Source organism: Myripristis murdjan, chromosome 8 (genome assembly GCF_902150065.1).
Source record: "Myripristis murdjan chromosome 8, fMyrMur1.1, whole genome shotgun sequence".
Taxonomy (NCBI): domain Eukaryota; kingdom Metazoa; phylum Chordata; class Actinopteri; order Holocentriformes; family Holocentridae; genus Myripristis; species Myripristis murdjan.
This window is the reverse complement of record NC_043987.1, coordinates 11,593,509-11,616,611: the sequence shown is the minus strand read 5'-3', so window position 1 is coordinate 11,616,611 and position 23,103 is coordinate 11,593,509. Positions and strand designations below refer to the sequence as shown.

At 41.2% G+C, this 23,103-nt stretch overlaps 1 protein-coding gene across 1 annotated transcript; it reads right to left on the bottom strand.

The window, feature by feature from the left end:
• Window positions 1-9,349: 9,349 nt before the first annotated feature.
• Window positions 9,350-22,409, bottom strand: LOC115364110 (uncharacterized protein C16orf45 homolog). The gene is made up of 6 exons (XM_030058537.1): window positions 22,331-22,409; window positions 16,479-16,596; window positions 12,327-12,400; window positions 11,368-11,482; window positions 10,197-10,267; window positions 9,350-9,970 (listed from the first exon to the last, which is right to left on the bottom strand). The coding sequence occupies exons 1-6, from the start codon at window positions 22,407-22,409 to the stop codon at window positions 9,852-9,854; spliced, it is 576 nt and encodes a 191-aa protein (XP_029914397.1). The 3' UTR covers window positions 9,350-9,851.
• Between the last annotated feature and the right edge of the window lie 694 nt (window positions 22,410-23,103).

Below are 23,103 nucleotides of genomic sequence, written 5' to 3'. Positions count from 1 at the left end.
TCACCGTCTGCTCTCAGTCTGTCTGCCCGCAGGGTTCTGGAGAGTATCCTTCAACAACATGTGTGATTTTATCACACACAGCAACTTCAACTGCTCCTTCCTCTCTCATTAGTTACTTTTTCAGTCATACTCTTTTGAAGCATTTCTCTTTTGCCTTGACATTCTTGGAGCATTGGAATATTGTCAGGGTGCTGTTGCCCTTGTGCCATCTCACACCTGAAACTCTTCCTTATTGTTGTCTCTCAACAAATGAGCCAAAGTTAATCTAATTTTTGGCACTCCTCTCTGAAAAGAATCCAGACTTTTTATGGTACTTTCCTGCCTGTTGAGATAAATAGTCAAAGTTGTTGTTACCTTGACAAAATGCTCTCAGGTAAATGGTTCAACAGCCTAATGATCAGCTTCATCATAGTGAATGCCATTTCGCTGGGCATCGAAGCAGGTTAGTGTCTTTGACCTTCATAATATATTTACAAATGTTTAGAAAAAATGCCATATCTTGGTAATGTCAAGGGGTATCATATTTGGTATGGGTCTCATGACAATTTTGCAATGATACCTCTTATTTGTGTGATTTAAAGACATTGTTTTATTCATCCTCACACCTCCAGAATGGCATGACGTCCCACATAGGAATGGAAGACAATGTACTACTTCTTGAAAGCAGTGGACTGGATCTGTGCCTTGGTATTCTTCATAAAGATTATTCTAAAGTGGGTGGACAACTTCTGGACTTTCTGGAAAAGGAACTGGGACATCGCTGACTTCATCATCACCGTCTTGGTAAGGACAGTGGGCCGAGGATGTCCATTTACTATTTTTAATTTTTTAACAAAAGAAGTGAAACACTGCAACAACAAATCTGTACTAGCTTCATAGTCAGGGTTAAAATCATATTTCTCCCTAAACAAGGCCAAAAATCTACCAGGGGGATGAGATGATCCCACTAATTTCCAGTGCGGATCAATTTGTTTCCAATTTTCATCATTTTAATCAAGTGTCTATTTCTAGATCCCAATGGGCTGCTTCATTTCAGCATGTTTGTACTTGTTCCCACAAAAATCCTGAAACAAATGAGAATGCATTGGAAACAAGCAGGATTCTCTTATCTCACAGAAACTTGTGTTGGTTCTTAATAATGAGAAATGACGTGTACTTAATGCTCTACGTAATGATTGCATTTTCATGCATGAATTCACATCATGTGGTCGTTCATCTTCATCCAGGATCTCATCCCGTCTCTGGTGTTCCTGCTGGTGTTGCTCTTCTTCTTCGCTGAGGTGGCATTCGAATGGTTTCAGAAATACCCGAAGGAGTCAGACGACAAGAACTACTTTAAGTAAGTCGTAAGTAGTCGACAGATAGATTACTGTAATGATTAATGTAAAAACGGTAATCGAGTAAAGTTACTCATTACTTTTCACAAACTCACGATCACATGACTTTACTAATTACTTCTCTCTCTAAAAAGTAATTTGTCTACTTACTATTTTACTCATACATTAAGCCCTCATCAGTTGGCGAACAAGGCTTGACAACAAATCATATGAGTACTGATGAATGAATTCGTCTGTGTCTCTGTGTCTCTAAACAACAGTGACGTAGTGAGCACTATGTGTACGCTGTCCATCGTCTTCACGTTTGACCACTGGATGGACGTGCTGCGCTACATCATCAAGAAAACTCCGGAAGAAGATCACTTCTACTGGATGGGTTTCATCGTTATGTGGCTTTTGCTAGCAGGCGTCTTCACCAGCAACATGATGCTGTCTGTCGTAGGTACGGTGCTTCAACTGGCCAGAAGCAGAAACTGCAGCATTTGTAAATCTCACATTGTGGTAAGAATTACTCCTTTTGAAGTCTCTGGTCCTCAGGATCCAGTTCTGTTGGTTTTTATTCTAGCGATCCTAAAGGGGATGGACCTACATCTTTGAACATCAGGAGACTGTAATTAATTACCTGATCAGATAGAACACCGAGGGAAGTTTGCGGTCGAGGCTGATGGACAGGGCAGACGAAATGTAAATGCAACAAGTGTCTTGAGTGACTGGGCAGAGACTAAGATCTGGTGACGTAGAGGTGGGTGACTGGTTACATATAGTGTAGGTGTGCTTGATTGCAGTATTGGATGGGGCTATGCTCTGACTCCAGCACACCTGGGTCACTCAGACAATCATGCACTCAAACACACGCACGCACGCACGCACACACACAGACACACACACGCTGGGGTGAGAGAGGGAGAGAGTCACTGGGGGAGGAGGACACTATATGGGATGTTGAGTGTCAGTGGAGACAGGAGCAGATGTAAAACTAGATCATTTTCCATCTCTGGATGGCGGCACTAATCCTGATGTGCAGTAGCGAGACAAATATAGATCAGATGTTGTCTGAAACCAGTCTGCTGTGCTCTTCTCTGTCCAGCAAGAACAAAAATGTTCAAACCTTTCGGACACACCTGGTGGAGGAAAACAAAAGGGTCAGGGTGAAGGCCGAAAAAGACGTTGCCATGGCCAAAAGAGTGCAACGGTGAGAAAACTTCATCCTGTAGATTGTAGTTTATGTTAGTCCAACATCCTGAAAGTACATCTGCAGAAGACAAGACTCTCTTGACATCAGAGATCAGACGCCATAGACACACACCCATTGATCTGCTGTCATTATTAATGAAAAAGCAGCAACAGCTGATACAGTAATCACACATTCAGGATAAAGTGTTACTTAAAGGATGATTCAACCGTAAAACACATTAATACTGTTTAAAATGCTGCTGCTTTTGTTCTCTTTATTTAGTCTGCTAGGGTGTTGTCTTCTGTAATAAATTCTGTAGAAAATGTTGTGGTGGTTTACCTCTGCAGGTCAATGGAGTTAGCAGAGGCTTGAAGGGCAGGGAGGGAGAGGCCTGCATCTGCTGAAGACGACAGTCCAGGTAAACGTTCACTGTATCTCACATTATTATTTTGCCCTATTCAGGTGTTTAGATATTGAGTCTGCACATGTAAAAACGATGTCCCTGTTTGCAATTACCCAAACATCCTGAAGATGCCGCTGTAATTCTTACTAGCATATTGAAGTGGAACCAAACATACACTGTGAAAGAAACTCTCCAAGAGTTTCACTTGTTTCAGGATTTTTTTCTGGGAAGAAGTATAAATATGTGGAAACAAAACAGAATAAGGCAGATCAGCCCACTAGGATCAAGAAAATTACGTGTGTGTGTGTGTGTGTGTGTACTTGCAGACTGGGAGAACTTGAGGAAGTACATACAAACTGAACTGAAGTTCCCCCAGCAGGTGCAGATTGAATCATAGAAGGCACGGGGCCAGTTGATCATGTAGTCGAGCGGTTTGGGGAGGTCTCTCGCAGGGTGTGGAGCACAGACTCCTCTCCCTGAGTCGAAGCGGGCAAAATGTCTAGCTCTCGAGAGCCTCTGGAGTGGTGCAGAGCCGAGGAAACTGAGCCTCCAGGACTCTGGGGCACAGAAGGCACAGCAGGAAAACTGGCCAAGACCACATGAAGCCACAGGACAGCAGTATGGTGGCAGAGAGGGAGACCCAGTCCCAGTGGAGCACTGGGAGGACAACACAGACTCATCAGCCTCCCATCTTAGCAGCTCCCTTTTAAAGAGTGAATGATGTAAGAGCCTCTGGTTTGATCTTTATGCTGCAATATTTGAACAACTGGAATGCAATCACTTCTGTGAATTCCTCTGAGGGCTGAGTGTGTATATTAAGAAGCGCATTGGCTCTCACATAATGTGTTGTGCTTGGCAATTAATCTCATCTCACTTTATTCTGTGCCTCTGTTAAATATTCACTAGAGTTCATCAAAAGTGTAATTATAATGGCATGGACCACCAGTTTCTGTGTTGCATCAGCTGTGTCAACACAGTCATAACCCCCCAGAGTTCAACTGGTTTGGTCAATGTCCTGTGTGTGTGTGTGTGTGTGTGTGTGTGTGTGTGAGAGAGAGAGAGAGAGAGAGAGAGAGAGGGAGAGAGAGACAGAGGGAGAGAGAGAGTGCCCCTCACTGGACATCATTTCCCAGCAGTGCGCTCCGAAACAGATCCGCCCTCAGGTCGCCAGATCCGCATAGCAGTCGCACCGTTACAGGCCTCTGCACCAGCTTTGCCCCAGACCTTCCATATGACAGATCCAAACCACATATCATATTACAGATCTGGGCCAAATCCAAATCCAAACCACATATCATAAGCATGGATCACGGATCTGGGCCAGATACAGACTGCATGCCATGGCTTTATCCAATGTACTGGGCCAGGTCTGGTCAAAATCTGTTACAGATCCATTATCCAAATCTGTGACGGTATTGAGCCGTTGGGAAGAAAGACACAGGCGCACCAAATCAGATACATTTTGCTGTTAGGGGCGTAGGGTTGCCAACCGTCCCTTGAAATACAGAATCGTCCCGTATTTGGCAACTAAAAGACACGTCACATATTGAACGTACTTTGTCCTTTATTTTTGAGAGTCTGCGCCCTCTTCCGCTGTTTGACCAATGAGCAGAGCTCATTCACACACATCAGTGAGTATGCACTCCGTTCATTGGTCAAAGCGCTGTCACTCAGTGTTGCTAAGCTACACTGTGCCCGCCCCGCCATAGGAACAGCAGCAGGTAACCAGGAGCCAGGAGGTCGCTGCGTCTAAAACGAACATGGCTGATACCGGCTGCATGGTCTCCGCTGATTTGGACAGTGCTCCGCTGAGAAAAAAGGTGAAAAGGCTTCAAAAATACAGGCGCGAGTGAGAAAAAGAAAATGGAATGGAAAATGAATAAACCTCCACTTCCTGTGGCTGCGTCTCTCTCTCTGTGTGTGTTTGGGGTGTTGGCGTCCTTTATCCCTTTGATGCATGAATTATGAAAGCCTGAGTCAAGATTTTTTTGTTATGTGTTTTTACTCTTCTTAGGGCATGAACACTTTTGTGAGTCTCCATACTTCTTTCAGAATGCAGGACTGGTATTACCATGTCATGATACTAGTATTAATATGTTTTCAGCAACAATAATTGACAGTCTCTGCATAAACCTCAATGGGGGGGAGCAGCAGAGAGCATTCTAACAGCTGATATGCAATTCCACCATAGAAACCATTGCATTTAGGAGAAAATGACTTTTAAACAGCTGTCCACTGTAGTGACCGCTATGCGCCAAAGGGTTCTTTGTCTGGGTGAAACGTAGCAACCCTATCTGGCATATGTGGGTGACAGAGCAGATAAAGATGTGGGCGGGTTTTCTATCACAGATCAGAGGCTCGGTGTGACAATTTCGGTTCGAGAAAAGATGTTTATTACTGTGCATTTACCTCCAAGCCTCAGTGATGTTTTGTATTGTGAGAGTTCCTCGCTGTATGAGCCGGTTGTCCTTTGCACTGGATGAAAAATCAAGTTTGCCTGAGGTAACAACAATGAAATATCTCTCATGATCTTATCAGTAATGGTTTCATATCCGTGCCAGAGCAAACACACAGTCAGGGTGAACCTTGCAGGCACCGCACCTCCACTATTCTCAATTTGGCAACCGGTCTGCTTTACCACAAGAGTTTCTGTGGTTCTGTAGTGATATTGATGGAATAATCCAGACTGATATGCTGTTTAAAGCGCCCGCAACTCCAGAATAAAGAGTTAAACCTGGATATGACATGAAAAAAAAAAAAAACACTAAATCATCTGTCTGTAAGGTTTTTGTGTTAAATGCGTTGGTTTCCATCAGTGCCATCAGTGCACCCGCTCCCCCATCTGCCACCTTTTCCTCACCCTGTTTCTGTATGGTCGACTGTGTCATTTCAGTTCCCAGGGGAACCTGATGTGCTACACATAAGGAACTGGAAATGTCATTGTGGTGTTCATCTGAAAGGTTGAAATGTCACAGACGTCGCATCATCACTGTCAATTTGATAAACATCAGTTGGGAACGTAAATGGATTCCATGCAATTTGCAACCTGGTCACTGTCTGGCAAATGTGATTTCTTCGTTCGGTGGAAATAGAGCCAATACGGCCGCAGACCTGTGCTGCAAAACAGTGGAGGAACATGTGGATACTGAAGTTTGATGCCGTTCGTGGAGCAATAAGATTTGTGTTCAACAGGCTGTGTAAAATCAGGTTTAAATTTGGAGATTAAGTTAAGATTGGGGCTTCTCTGAGGAACTTACACATTTAACCAGCAGCATTTATCCAATCTTTCACTGTTCCACCCCAGCAGCTTTTAATCCTGCTGCAAAAAGTCCAGTTTGGTTATCAGATATAGAAATAGAGCAATATAAAGAGTTTGGGGCTTTGATGAAAGAAACATCTCTTGAACCTTGGAGCCTGAATCATCACACTGTGTTGACTCTACCATCTTTGATCCCACAGCATCTTTGCAAATTCATGGAACTTGAAGCTGGATCAGTCGAGCCCAAGCCCAAGCCAATTAACGTATACTTTGTCAGTGCTGGTAAATAACAGCATCACATTAAAAGTCATCTTTCACACCATGTTGCTAGGGAACAAAACTCTCCAGTGTGACCGGCCCCGGTTGAATATCCGTGCGAATAAGGCCTGACGTGACAGTCCGCTGGCCCTTTGTGAGGCATGAGATGTGCTTCAATGTAATAGAGCTTTCAAATCTCTCCCCACGCTGCTGTTGTCTACCACCTCTCTCTTTCTTTTCCCCACTGTCTATCCTTCACTGCATGCCACTTCTTTCCCTCCTTAATCCTGCCTTCTATCTCTTTTTCTATTAAAGCTCTCAATATGTGACTTGTACCCTTCCAAAGATCTCTCATTTAGTTTCCCTTAGAGTAAATGTCAGATGCATTTGTCAGTAGGACAAAATATAAACGGCAGGAGGCCATCACAGCAATTATACGCATGGACTGTATCAGATTGATTTATCTGCCTGGGATTTTAAAAGTTTGGAGAAGAAGGGACCCTTGAGGTGGGAGAGATAGCAGCACAAGGCTGGTGGTGCAAAAACAAGAGGAAAATACAAGGCAGACACTCTTTTTAATTGGCGAGGTATGTTATCATATTTCTGGGGGTTGTTGTCTCAGCCAACACTGCATTCAGGAACAGGGTTTTCAGTTGCTTCCAATTAGGGCGTCTTGGTGGTAACTTGACTATATTGACAGTGCCAGCTGATTAGGCTTCTCAGCCTGCAAATTAAATGCAGTGGAGAGCCTTGGCCGCTGATGCATAATGTGGGTCTGTTCATTTGCAACTGGCTGTGACGGCCTTTATCAGCTGTCATGAGAATGACACCAGAGGATGGTGAACAGGATGAGGGCAAAAAACGTCTGAGAAAAAAACTGAAAGGTCGTTGTATGTAAAACAATCCAGCAGTGTGTAGTTATATATTCTTTCTGATAGTGTACGTGTGGCAGTGCCTCATCACACCCTAAGGGTAACCTCTAATGCAAGATTTAAAATAAATAAATAAATAAAAAGAAACCCTGAAAACCCTGCTTGGTCCTGTGCATAATTTTATACACATTTCTCTTTAATTCAACAAGACATATTTGGCATCTATGGAAATCTTGGGATCTCCTCTAGAGTGTGAAATAAAATGTGGTGGGTTTAAACAAAGCCCAGCAGCACAGCAATCGCTTATTGACAGGAGTGGCAGAGTTGGAGAGGCTTGAGGGAAAAGAGTACTGAATCTTTCTTTCATTTAGCTTCACATGTGCACCAGTTCAACTGAGGGTCTTTGTCAGGCGTTGCACTCCAACAGGAACCTGTTAGCTGTGGCCTTGGCCCGCCAAGCAGCGATTCACTGACAGTGGCCTTGCACCTGTGTGCTTAGGATTTAACAGCCACAGCTATCATGGATGACAATGCCTCTTTTGAGTCGCCTGGATGAGTCATCTGTGTCCGCGGTGTTTATCCCTGTATGTGTGTGTTGTGAGAGGAGAAGGAAGGCAGCGGAGGTGAGTTATGTGCTCCACAGTGGAATTGTGACCAGCTGGTTCGCTTCTCACGGCAGCCATCAACACCAACGCTCTGCTTCATCTCATCCTGTTGTCATGGCAGTCACACATGCAGATGTGGCAGGATGCTCTTTGCAATAGGTCAGACATTAAAGTCCCAGATCCGCTGTGCTTATTGTGACAGTTCATCACAATAAACTCCTGGGTTCGCTCCTCTGCTCTTAACACACACAGATTCCTCTGAGCTTTGTGTGTGTGTGTGTGTGTGTGTGTGTGTGTGTGTGTGTGTGTGTGTGTGTGTGTGTGTGTGTGTGTGTGTGCGTTTTATTAGTGCCTGACTGATATGGGATTTTTGAGACCAATGCCAATTTTAGAAGGTAAAAATTCACAGGTTAGTTGGCAAGTTACCATATGATGAATGTTTGAGCTGTAATGTGGATTGTGCATTAATTTTGCACAGACACAACTGTGTAAAAGTACTCAGAAGGCTGCTGTAGTAAACAAATAACTTCCAAATAAAGTAATTGATGAAATTAATGGAAGAATATTCAACATTATTATACAGTGTCAACCAATTCCAAAGAAATGAACCAAAGAACCAAAGAAATGAACAAGAAACAAGAACAAGAAAATCAAGACGAAATGGCTAAATAAGCATCAGTACTGTTCAGTATCAGTCAGTTGCTGATAAAAACACATATTTGTATTAATTACAATGATCAAATATTTATTTTTAAATTACCCAAAGCGTCTTTCTCTGCATTTTGTTCTGTGTTCAGCGTATTTGTTGACTGGTGCACCCATATCCTTCAGCTAAAAACACATGTAAAATTATATTCAATGTATAATCTACGATCACCAGACAATTCAGGCTAGAAGTTGGTCGCAACATCATAAAATGCTCATTTATCCCTGAATATAAGCACACCAACACAAGGTACTGAGTTATTGATGGCACCTGGTCAAAGAGTAGAGGAGCATTAAAACTCTTTATTAAAGCAGCACTGTGAAGCTGAGCAAGCTGTACAGCTGTAGCAGCACAAAGTGATTACAGATCATCAACACATTATGGTGTGTATGGAGTGATTTTTACATACATGTGAAAACACAAAACAAAGAACATTAGACATATCACTGAGGAACACTGATGCTCTGTTATCCTGGGCGTCAGCGTTATGGAGTGTCGCTGTGTAGCTGAAAACTGATTTGAAATATGTAATCACAGTTTGAGAGCAGGGCAGAGGTGCCTCCTGCATAATCACATGCTGAACAAACCCTGTCTGTAATACATCTAATATGCAAAAAACACCATAAGTTCACCCAAAGAAGGGGGACGATCACATGACTGTGGTTTAAAACCACAACACCACTATCACAGCAATGACATCTGCTCCAGATGATAGTTTAAATAATAACCATTGTGTGTATGTTACGCTACCTGAAATAATGTGATCTTACGAGTCAGGCCATAAACCGGGCGGTGGCTTTTGGCAAGGTTAAGCACGGTCGCATCATCCGTGACCGTGTAAAATGTCACCCGGTGCTACAACCAGCGCCCCAGGGAGATTAGCGAGTGTAGTTTGTTCCTGGGAGAAGTGACACCGTCTAATAGATCACAAATGGGTAATTGCACTGTCATAGCAACCATAATAATGTCTAATTACTTTAACTGGACAGGAGCCATAATAATGAGAATTTCCGTAAGTCAGTCGCCTTTCCTGCTGCATAAACACCATATTTCACAGTGGCAAATCACATGAAATGTCATAATTCACTTTCTCTGCATATGAGCAAATACAAAGATGGACACATGTTAGCTTTCTTTGTGGAGCACATACATGCAAGCAGTGCGCACACACACTCACTCACACACACACACATACACACACACACACACACGCACACACACTACTCCATACGGTGTGTTACATGATGGAACAAGTGAAGCCGCAGCATTCTTTCAGGAGTGTGAGTCCAGTTTTGGTGACAAACGGACTTGACGTCTGCTGGGATTTGGAGGCCACCATTTGATTTCGCAGGGCAGCTGTTTGAAAGGGGGATGCGAACCTTTATTCACTACAGTGTTTTCACAATCTGAGGCAGTTTAGCTGATGCTGTAACACACAGTGGCTGTTGCAGAGTTGCAAAGCCTTTTGTTACAGAATCCAGAGTATTCATTTAAAACAACCCCCCTTATCCACGAGAAAGAAAATTCTATATTGGAAGTTAAACAAATGTAATAAATTACAGCCATATGTTAACGTACTCACCTTTTTTACTCAAATTCTTGGAAATTTTGGACTGTAAGAAGTCTGCCATTTCTCTGTCTTCCTCTCTCTCCCTGTTGGACAGATTTTGAGACACACAGTCATGAATATTTTAAAACACTGATACACTTGATCCTGATATGCTTGATGCTGTTATTTCCTTTCTTTCTTATTCTTATAATTAGATTGCGGCAATGTGGTCAAATGATTTCTGTTGAGGTTGTGTGTGTGGCAGAAATGTTTACCTCCTCAGTGTGTGACATGCTGTTATTAAGTGTAAATATACTCATGTCACACAGAGAATGCAGGGCAGAGATTCTCCCATAAAACACAGCTACAGCGACTAGGCAAGCCCTTATAAACAATCTAGGCCATAACAAATATCTGCTACACATGACTGTTTGTTTGTTTGTTTTTTGCAAAAATGTAACTTATGCAGCATCTTATCCCAACTGCTTTAACATGTCAGACACTAAGACCTCAACAGACTGTATAAGCAGCCTTCTGAGGAGGAACATTGCTTATAGGATCAGCTGAATCATATTTATTTATTTATGCGTTAATGTATTTATTGGTGAGGCAAGACAAACACATACATTCAGTGATTTAAAAAAAAAAATTAAATGTAGAACAACATGACTTATATTCCCTTTCTTTATATATATACATATATAGTATATATTGTAACAGCCCTTTCCTTCTGGATGGAGGAAAAGAAAGGTTGGCACCATCCACCAGTGGGACAGGATATTTTTTTCAGGCATCCAAGAAGACGTCATGTGGGAAAGCTGTATGTCGGAGGCGCTGGACCCGACTGGTTTGGGAGTGTGACTCAGAGGGAGAGGAGACAATGAATGAGTCACCTTTATTACGGGCTGTCAATAACCTTGGGACAACGGACAAAGATGTACCGAGGCGGCACAGCTTTTGTCCTTCTCAGGCCATGACATCCCAAACGCTCCCAGCAAGCCAGCGATAATGGCTTCATCTTTACCGGGTGAAATGACCAATTTGGACGGCAAGGCCATCAGAATTACATTCCTCAAAGGAAAATGTCTTTGCTCTTTGAATCCCATTATTTCTCAAACAGATGGCATTGTCGTGCCTGCGGAGCCACTGTGAGGAACACCACCTGGTGAAAGACCTTTTGCTTCAGTGAAATCAATAAGCTCACCTCAGCCTCTCAAACTCCACATCATCCACCAGGAAATCTCTGGTCTCCACCAGCTTGTGGATCTGCTGCAGCAGCGCCTCCTCTCTCTCCTTATCCTCCTTGGACTTGTCTTGGTCTGTTCCAGCAGTCACATAATGAGCCATGCAGTTGTCAGCGAGTGCTCACAATTAAAATGATTTCATTTTAATACTGTAAAAAAGTCATTACAGTTAGCACAGTTAGTGTTGTGGGTTCATCCAGTGAGGATCTGAGTAACACTGATCTCAGGCTTCATGCATTTATGAAGCTGCATGTACATCAGATAGTTCAAATGTGATTCCCCTTGTGATTTGTTTGAGTTTGCTGCTCACAGTTTTAAATACTATAGGCTATGCAGCACAGAAATTCGACAGCAGAATACACACTGGATTGAAAATCTTGAAAAGCATATGGCATTTTATAGTAAGATACTGTGTAGTACCTCAGCTACTTATCTTTTTAGTTGTCATGGCAACCTCCTTCTATATTAAACTACACTATCATTTAAACATTATGAATAGAGCAATGTAAGTATTGGCGAACGGTCTGAATATTTTCACAGAGACTTTATAATCAAGCCAATTAATGGTTGCCTTGAAATTCCAAGTCACTTTGTAACATGAAGCCATTAGAGGTGGATTCTTTTCTCCCCAATAGCCGTTTTTTTTTTTTTCCCTATGACCAGCAGTAAGAATAAACCACTGTACTGTGAAAAATGTTGAGTTGAATCTGGTGCTTCTGTCCTTACCATGGAATGCATCACTTATCACAATAACATTTTCACCATTTATGCCACTGTACAGTACCGAGTTTTCTCTACAACTTAAATACAGCAAATAAAACCAATGTGCAGCGCATCCTAAGTAATTTGTTTGGAGGTCAGCGTAAAGATCACAGTCATCACACTGAAAAGTTAATGGTTGCAGTTTTTTTTTCTTTACCTGGAACCGAGACAAGTTTCTGAAGCTCTTTCTTCAGCTGTGTGATTTCTTTGCAGAGCTGGATGTCATCCATCCTGTGCAGAGAAGGCAAACACACAAACAGGGGAACAACACCCCTCCCCCCATAACCACATAAATAGATCTCAGAGGCAAATCATGGCAGGTCAGCTTCCTGCAGTGTTTATAAGAACCAGCTGATTGTCTGTAATATCGATCTTCATTTTCAATTCAGTTCAGAGACGAACGAAGCACAAACAAGTGAAGCTGGTTTTAATCTCTGTACCACAGGCATTTGATAAATCAAGAAATGTGCCCTAATTAATAAAAAAGGACACAGATGTTTTTTCTAAATAAAGAAACAACACAGTCCTATCGCTACTGTCTTATTGCATTTTTTTCCTGTGTATTCTTCATCTGGATCCATCTTCATTTCAGTGTTTGAATCAAAGCAGTCAGCAGGGACCAGCTGTCTTGTCCCACCATCCAGTCAGATACAACTTTCCACTCGAGCTCTCTGCACCTCAAAATCATGCCGGCTATTAAGAATCAGGGGGTCGCTATTACAGGTTCATCAGTGACTGGAGACAGCAGCTTATGGCCAGGCCTTGAAATTACAAGAGCCCTAGACAGAGGCGAATGACGCAAATAAAGACATCGATCGTACAGTATCTCCTCAGGGGGACGTAAAACACAGAATGGATTTTGCGTCATGGCAGCAAAGTAATTTCCTTTCCAACCTCACCTGCGACAGCATGAGCGTGGAACTGTGGGATGTCATCAAACAGAAAAGCAACAGGAGCGTGTTTATTTTCTTCTGTTTTTTTTTTTTTTTTTTTTTTTTTTTGAGTTGAGATGATTGTGGGTTCTGCGAGGTTTATTAGTTGGAATAACTCTGCCATGCTGCCCTCTGTGAATGAATCACTCCTGACTGTATCAGATCTCATTTCACTGTCTGACTCTGACAGAGTTTCAAAACACCGGGGGTCAGGCGCACGCTCACAGGCACGAGGCGGCAGAGCATCAGGCTGCTATCACAATAATGACAAAAAGCAGAAAATAGCCGCTGATGGATCAATGTTTAGTCTGAGCTCTTGATTATACAAAATGTGCTATACTTCCAGGTAGGCTACTTCAGCAGCTTATATTTCAGACTGACTAATGCACTGCTGTTCAACACTGCTTATTCATGGTTTATTTGTGTGACAAGAGATTTTTTTTTAATTTGGAATAATCTTTGTCATTCTCTGCATATGTCATCTTTACTTATTCTGTCTCATTATTCTGTTTCTGTTTTGTGATGGTCGGGAATTGAATGTGTTTTGTGTGACTTTAAGTTTTCATGTGTTTTTATGATCCCGAAAACCAAGACAATTTTCTGTCACCATGTGATGGACAGTAACGTTTGCTGCATCTGCGGAAAATAAAGATGGATCCAGACACTACATGACAGATACCATTTCATCTAATTAAAAAGTACACACTTGCCAAGTCGTCATCTTTTAACTTCCATCTCATATCAATTGATAAGATCAAGGTGTTAAAGGACCACACCAGTGATTTTGCATGTTTAGCATAGCATCTTTAAAATGTATAAACCTCACCTTTCTGCTGATCTGTTCCCAAAGCAAGCAGTTGTATTTTGATCTCTGATATCATTTTTCCTGCCTTTTATCCAACCATTGTCTTCCAATCCTCCCACGACAACATGAAAATGAACTTTCAGAGACTTCAAACTTTCTTCACACTAGTACTCCATCACCATAATAAAGTTGCCCCCATTATAGTCCAGTAATTTTAGGTCAAAATTGGGGTCAACCTAGGACAAATTGCAAGAGAAGCAAACTCAACTGATTTTGTATCCTCAGTTTGTCCTGAGTGAGGGGAAAAAAGTCCCAAGAAATCCCATTGGTGGAAAGTTTTGAAAATCACCTTTATATGACCACATATTACCAAAAAACACTGTTTTTAACACACAGGGAAAGGGATTCAAAATTTTACTTTCAGATATCACTATAAAAATTCACAAGTTGATTACACACACCAAGACAAGAAAAAAAGTCAATTACAAGTTCTTTGAATTATTCTGTTTACACATGCATATCACACATTATCTGATTTGATATGCGCTAATAAGGAATATAAGGAATAAATGTCAGAAGAGACATTTAAACAGTGAATTACAAGGTTACTATATATATAGTAACCTTGAATTAAAAGGTTACTATATAACAGTGAATTAAAGGGTTACTGTATATATAGTAACCTTTTAATTCACTGTTTAAATATCTGTTCTGGCATTTATTCCTTATATTCCTTATTAGCGCATGTCAAATCAGATAATGTGTGATATGCATGTGTAAACAGAATAATTCAAAGAACTTGTAATTGACTTTTTTTCTTGTCTTTATGTGTGTAATCAACTTGTGAATTTTTATAGCAATATCTAAAAGTAAAATTTTGAACCCCTTTCCCCTGTGTGTTAAAAACAGTGTTTTTTTGGTAATATATGGTCATAAATAGGTGATTTTCAAAGCTTTCCACCAATGGGATTTCTTGGGACTTTTTTTCCCTCACTCAGGACAAACTGAGGGTACAAAATCAGTTGGGTTTGCTTCTCTTGCAATTTGTCCTAGGTTTTTTCATAAAATGACTGGACTATTAGTTTTCCTAAAAGCAGCAGCACTGTTGCGTTTTGATGACTTGAAATTGGGTGGAGTGAAACGGTCCCTCCACCAGGGGAAATAGTCCCCGGGGAAATGTTTGCTTTACAAAGCAAACGTTTACAAAGCAGAACATTATAAGGCAACTGTTTCAACCAAACATTTGAAAATCAAGGGATTTTGACTATGTGTTGTTAAATAAGCATCCCTCCATGATTTGCAAAATGGTTTGTTGCAATGTAAAATGTGGGTAAATTGTAGTAAAGGGGCCAAACATTGAACATCACTGGTATGATCCTTTAAGAGTAAATCATTATTCACATGAGTAAAGTGACAATTTTGTTGTCATTACTGAAGATTTACAAATTTCCTATATCAAAGCAACGCTTTATAGAAAACATTTGTCATATCATGCAGCAGCCCTTGGAGAGGCAAAACACAGCACATCCGCCATGACAGGCCTCAAACGGTTCTGGTACATAATTAAGGATAAACTTAGGTGGAAAGATACATCACTCCCACCCTCTGGGCCAGCATGGAAACAAGTGAAAACACAAGGGACGACCGAGTAGAATAGCTGCTGCATATCATTTATCACACCACTGGTTTCAAGGTTTGATTGTGAATACTCATATTCTGTTACACCAGCACTTCAGACAGAGGAGCATGTCTATGTTTAATGCGCAACTCTCCAAGCAATACAATACCCCAATAAAAGACATATATTCTGCCTCTGATTCTTCTTATAGCCACATTATACAATGCTAGTCAGTGTAGATCCTGGTCCCCAGCCTCCCACTTTCATAAAATAATGAGGAGGGTCTACTTCAGAAGGAAAATAAGAGAAGAAATTATTAAAAACTGGGATCAAGGAAAAAAAGGAAGAGAAAAGGGACTTATAGGACTTTTAGATCAGAAGAAGTGTGTGTGTATGTTAGTAGCCGATAAAAGCTCGGATAGAAATGCTGTTTTCTTGACATGCTTTTTTTTTTTTTTTTGCCATCATGCACATGGCTTCTCCCAAAGCGAGTGGCTGACAGTTGCGCTGCAGCTCTCCTCTCCACAGGGACGGCTGTGTTAACTAACAGCATAGAAGCAACCAATAATCGAGGCAGAGCCCTTTGCAGCAGAGGAAGATTATGTGAGAGTGTAGAAATGACTACAGCAGGAGTGCCAGTGCTAACATATAAAATGAGTGGGCTGCAGACTGCAAAAAATGTTTTTCGGGAGTAGGCAAAGAAGGTTTAAAATCCCTCCTCAAATACTGTGCTGAACCAGGCCCAATCGTGCAGATAACCATTTAGTGAACTATGTGAAAGGCCTACTGACTCTACTTTAGGCAGCTCCGGCTTATGTAAGTGTTAAGTAGCACAGAAACACACACACACCTTAAATGTTAAGCTTGTCTGGGTGTTAACAAGTTCAGATGTGTCCAGTGTTTTTGGGATGTGTTCAGGATGGTGCTGCTGTAAAAAAAGGACTGAGTTCTTACATGTATCTAAGCTCCGATTCCCTCCGTACGAGGATGTCACGTATCCGCTCAATTTTGAACAGCTCCCCTTCAATGTCATCGATTGTGATGGAGGAGTCGGCCATTGAAATATCTTCTGCTAAAAGGGAGACAAGACCAAAACACATTCGAATGGGTCGCAGGATGAGATTAAACAAAAGGTAAAGTTGACCTACATCATATGTCATCTCATTTCTGCTGCTATTTCCATGCGGTCTTGCAGGTTTTTCCACATTGGATCTGGTCAGACATTTTTTGTGGATTGTGTTAGTTTGAGGAGGAGTCTAACAAAAAAACAATACACCAGAGTTTGAATATTTACTTTAATACAGCCTAATTTAACAGGATTCCTGGAGAGCACCTGGAGGAGGACATGCAGACCTGGCACTGACTACTATCTAAAAGTTACACAGCTACACCTAAATCCCTCTTAAGATGAACTGTAGGGACCCGGAGCAAGAAGAATCTATGAGCTGGGCTATAATTTGACAGATTTATGTTGGACACAGCTGGCTTAAATCAGGCCTATATTGCTAACCAAAGGGAATAAACAGCTGGACCTCATTGTTTCTTCAGAGGCTCTATACTGTACAGCATTTCTTCTTTCTCAGAATTAAAACCACATTTCCCATGAGCCCCATTAAGGATCAACAGACAATCACAAGCCGTGCTAATTTGCATTCTGATGAGGTAAACTCAGGTGAGACTGAAACTATTCAGTTAGAATAATGAAACTGGAATACATTTGTGTATTGCTTGTATCATGGTGTGTGTTTTGTGGCAAATAAAGCAACCAGCCGAGTGTAGCAGCACTGAAAAACCACACACTAATGGTCCTGTTTGCTCAAAGTAATGATGCAAATATCTCAAAATTAATGTAATATTGATTTATTGACATTACATGCTACATATAGCATCAATCATTTCAGCTAATTGGGGTGGGTGATTACTTTTTTTCACATTTGGAATAATGGATGTTCACTACCATACACACCTGACCAATGTGAGAATCAACAAACTTTGGTATTTTACAACCCATGAAGACACTTTAATCAAAGAATTTGCTGACTGTAAATGTGAAAAATGTGGGAAGTCAAACACAGATGAATTTCATGGCAGGTATTGAAGACAAGATTCCATATCATGAGAAACCTTTTGAGAAACAGCACCAGCACCTTCTTGCTGAGAGAGTCTCATTTTAGTGCGCTTTTCCATATTGTTATCAACTCTCAGCTGTTTTTTTTTTTTTGTTTTTTTTTAACCTCGCACAAAAGCATTCAAACACCGCCAGGCCTTTACAGTCACTTTGCCAAACTGCACAAGAAATACTTCACCTCTAAGCCGTGGACCTCCACATTGCATCAACTCATCACCACGGAAACAGGGACCAGAAATTGCAGCTTGTTTATTTCACTGCAGCCCACAGAGCCAAAAGATCATGAGCTGGAGTGAGGAGAGCGACCAGAGCAGAACTGCAATCTTAACCTTTGCGTATGTGCGGCAGCATGCTTCCTGAGCTGCTGCCCCTCTGAAGCAGCATGGAGAAAACATGCATGGACGACTGGATGCTTATAATTATCACAAGGACACAATTTCATGAAAAAACACATTAGTAGACACTACAGCAGAGATGTAAAAGTTCCAATGTAAAAGGCTGAGTTGTTGCACTTCTAAAGCGCACTGTTCCAAAGCAAATTTCCCCTCAGCACTGTTCAGTTTAGTTGATTTTACATTTACTGTAGGATTTGGGTGAGCCCTGGCTACATAAAGTAAGCTCATCAAACATCATTCCTCCAAAATCAACAACACAAACACAGAGAAAGATAAACAGCAGAGAAAGATAAACAGCGAGAATAAATAGACATGACAGACAATCGGGGATGACTCATGAGCAGGGAGGTTCCCATGCTGAGAATTCATGGGCTTTTAATTGTGAATCTATAAAGAACTGTGTTCAGGTCATTAATTAGAACTGACGAATGCAGTCTCATTAACAGTTCCTCAGCTCCAGCTGCGGCAGAGTCCACAGGGGTCCTCTGTGTTTCACTGGTCACACACCAGTGAGCTGCTCCACTCGCGCTCACAGTACATCATGCTTTTCCAGCAGTAAAACTCACTGTGGAGAACGCTCAGGCATTATCACTGAAATCAGAATGGAAAAATTGTTAGAGGCACCCTGATGTGAGTTGATTATGGATGTCTACGTCAGAAAAAAGATGAAGTATAAATCCTTGCTGTCAGTCTTGGTTCAATGGTAAGTCATTGTTTTTTTTTTGTTTGTTTTTTTTGTTTTTTTAAATGAAGTCTTGGCATTTCTTTCATGTTTAAGACTTTTCCAGTATCTGGTTAGGATTAAACTGAAAATTCTGAGTGGAGTCACAGGGCTAATTTACTGAGAATTTAAAATGGTTGAATGTGTCCATCTCTGGCAATGCATCTGAGGGTTTATATTGCTTAAATGGTATATTTAATAGTTTGCATTAGGTCCAGTAACCTGCCTGTCCTGTTTAGGCTCTTAGAGAAAGAGTGCACATATTTAAAAAGTTGGACTTGCCAAGTTATCTAGAGGCAAAGGCAAAAAACCTGAAATTTTGAGTGCGGCAATAATATGATCAAAAAACACCTAAAGTGATTCTTCGTCAAATGTAAATGCTGATCTGACATTGATCATACATGCTGCCCATCGCTCTGTGATCTGAGGGAGCCCTGGAGAGAGAGCAGCAGCTCTATGGAAACTCTCAGGTCCAGATCACAATGCAGCTCTGACGGCCCCTTGATTCTCCGAGTGATTCGGCATCACTGAATAACTGCACTGCCCACTCTGCCGCCTCCCACTCCTCACCAACCAGGAGCTATGAGTCATCCAGCAGAGCCGGGATAGGCCTTTAATTACCTGACCTTGTGTGAAAAGACAACATTACAATTAAACAAGCCAAATCACTGCGAATAGCAGCGCTAACACACAAATGCATGCCGGCTGAAACCCACACATGCACACAAATAGCCTAAAGGTGTTTCTTCCGTTTGTGTTCCTCTGCTAGAAGTGTTGCTCACGGCCTGTGGTCAAAATCGCTGTTGACTGTCACTTTTAATTAGACTTGTTTTACAACAGGCATGTGTGTCTGTCTTGTTAACTGGCTGCAGATCCTCTGAAGCACTGTTACAGCCTTGAATCTCCTTCAGAGTCAACCATGTTCCTGAAACTTGAACCTTGTTCTGTTTTACCGCAAAATAAAAACACTATTGCCGTATTGTAGCTTTGAATAAACACGTCTGATAAACTCTCACAGAGGGCTGTATAATGGGATCACATACCGCGAGTTGCCGTCTGATCATCATATCTTGCTATGGTTACAGTGAGTCACAAAAATAATAAGATGTTTTCTCTCCTCAGCCAGATGTTACCAGTCGTAAACAGCAAGTCAGCTTGATGGTAGTCATGAAGGGCAACAAGGAACAGATACAAAAACACAGAAATTGATGGTAAACTCTGTATGCAAGCTCCAAGTTTGCTCAAGAAAGGAAGAAATGACTGGAAACAGGAGCTAAGAGGTGAATTGAGGAAGAGATCAAATGATGCTGAGGGAAAGGAATGACTTGCATGAGTTTTGAGTGATGTCTGATTCCCTGACACGGCTGATTCTTGTAGGAGAGGTTGCTCTGTACAAGAGGGATCTGTCTCCAACAGATTTTTTTGAGTATGGAGAATAACAGTGAGATCTGCAACCTCTGTCTGCAGGGTTTGAGTGCAGGGAATAGGAAAATCTGAAAAGTGTGTTGTGGGGAAACAAGGACCATTACTTGCTTTCAATGCTTGAAGTAACTTTACCAATTTATTAATTAATGCAGTTTACTGCCTGGATCCATTGAAGACAGACGAAGATCACGATTGTATGACAATGATTCAGCCATTTACATTAGCTGAGAAATCTGATGAGTGAGTTCTTTGCTGCTTTGCTGGAGTCTAAAATGAGCATTTCAGCTTGATAAAACTTTTTGTACATGCCTCATTTAGTGAACAGACGATTCATGATTCCAGTTTTATTTTGTCCTCCCACATTATATTTGCTTGCTGTATTTTGTTTGCCTGGTCTTTACGATGATAGCAAGCTGTCTATTATCTGCATGAGTGAAACAGAACATGTTTGGACGGATGACATATGACAGAGGAGAAGCACATGTACTGTGAAAATAGATCCAGGACTGAGCCTTGACATGTGCAAAAATGAAAATTGCTGACAGGTACCTGTGCAGTGTTAATGTAACCATGTATATCTCCAGTTGGGATCTACTGTTCTGGAGGGAGAAAAAACTAGACAACTGCGCAGGCCAGCTGCTGAACAGTGTATAATATTATGATCAGCTGGATTTAATGCTGCCTTTAATCAAGACAAGAGCTGATAGAGCCATGGTCAGTAGGTAATTACAGGTAATATATTATTTTAATTAGCCACACAACAACATACAGCTGATGACCAACATAAAGCCAGATGTGAGGGGTCTCCATTATTTACAGCTTAACAGAAAAACCCTTGTGGTTCCTATAATTATTCCTTCCTTCTCCTTTACCTCCTGATTCATAGAAAATATCGTGGTCACCTTTCTGCTCACCCCTACACCTTAGAGTCATTTCATTTGTGCCTTCAACCCCAGTGGTCCAAGCAAAATACTTTTTGCTCCAAGTAATCAGTATTAGGGATGGAAATTATTGGGTAACTAGTGATATAATACTATGAAAGTATTGAACCCGTGATAATGATGGTATCACAATACAGGCGATTCTGCAATATGCTACATATTCTGAGATAATCAGCTGTACTATATCACGTTATCTGTAACTGAACTAAAAAAAAACCCTAATATACCATACCCTAAATATTTTTCCACTTAGCAGCAATCACTTGTGTTTTTCAGTGTTTTAAAATGCACAGTGACTGCTGTACGTGCCAGAATAGCTCCAGTTAAAATGGCTCCCAAGGAGAAGTATTGTGATATATTGCATTATGTACTGCATTATTGATTTATTGTCCCACAGCTAAACAGAATTACTTATTAAAGAAGCGCTCAACTCTTTGTTCCTTTTCTGTTCCAACTGTGATGCAACAAAATGTCTGCAAAAAATGAAAAGTAAATTAGATTGCCTAAAAGCTGTTGTATCACAAAGGTGTGACTGATTCATTGATAGTAGTGCAGGTTATACAAATATATGGACTATACCCACCTTTTCTTCAAGCCAACAAGCCACTGAAACATACAGGAGGGTAATCACTTCCTCCTCAGTGATCTGCCCACCTTCCTTACACTATACCCACCTCACCAGCTATCACTATCACTATCACTCGCATGCTGCATTAGATTGCATGTAGGATATGTGGAATATTTTATATGGATTGTTAGGGCTGAAAAACACCTCCTTCTCCATCTACTGGCAGGTGGTCTGCATGAGTGGTCAAAATAGATGTATGAGAGAGAGATTATTTCCAGTGTCCAAAATATATTTCAAATATCATACCAACATAGGTTAGACATAGCGCATTTTACATATTTTTGAAAATCCAGGACCTCTGTTTTGTAGGGTATATGGGTTCACAAACTTTTAACAACAAATTTGCTGAGGCTATTTTCCAGACAGATGGTCACAGTGGGGATCTGCCTCTCATGTTTGCCTCTTTAATAGTAGAATACAGCCGATTACAGCAGCACAGAAATGGTTTAACAGGCTACTTGAAAGCTGCTGCTTAAGTGTGCGACATGTTCAAAACTTCATTTAGACTCTTTATGATGACCAGTCACTTCACAAGCATGCATTCCAGTCAACTTTCGCATCAACTCACCCGATTTCTCCGCTGCTCCGTCCACTTGTGTCTGCTCCAAAGCACCATAATGCTTGGAAGATTTTCTTTCTTTCTCCATACCTTCACTTTAGCACTTTAAAAAAAAAAAATCCAAGTTCAGTCTCTCTGAGCGGCTAATTTGCAGAAAACGTGTGATTTGTCTGTAAATAAGTAATAACACATATCTGCTGCGCCCCTGCAGAATCGCCGTAACATCTGAGGGATAATGATGAGAGGAAAGCTGCCAACAGATGCTGAGGCTCAGCGGCACGGAGCCGAGGAGCTGCTCTCTGCTGTGGAGCGCCACCGTGTGACAGGCACAGGCATTACACAGAGCGACGGCCTGAGAAGAGACGCCCCAGCCAGAGATGTAGGCCTATCTGCACAATATAAAACACACACACACACACACACACACACACACGGTTTGGTTTGTTTTTGTGTCACTTTTGGTTGGATTTTCCAAGGTTCTCTGAATTTTGCCTCATTCACTCCTCACTTAGAGATTTTGGATTACAATTTAAAATCAACAAATATTCTTTCATGAGGGAAAAAGGCTACTTAGACTATTTAAAACAAACATATTTATATGTATCTAGACAGCAAGAAAGAGAAAGAGAGTGATAGATAAATAGGTATACATATATTTAACCCTCTTGTTATGTTCAAATTTAATAACATCTTTTATGTTTGGGGTCAATTTGAGCCCAGCAGTTTAAACCTCCACAAAATTATTATAATTAAAACTGTTACCAAAGTTCATGTGTCAGGTA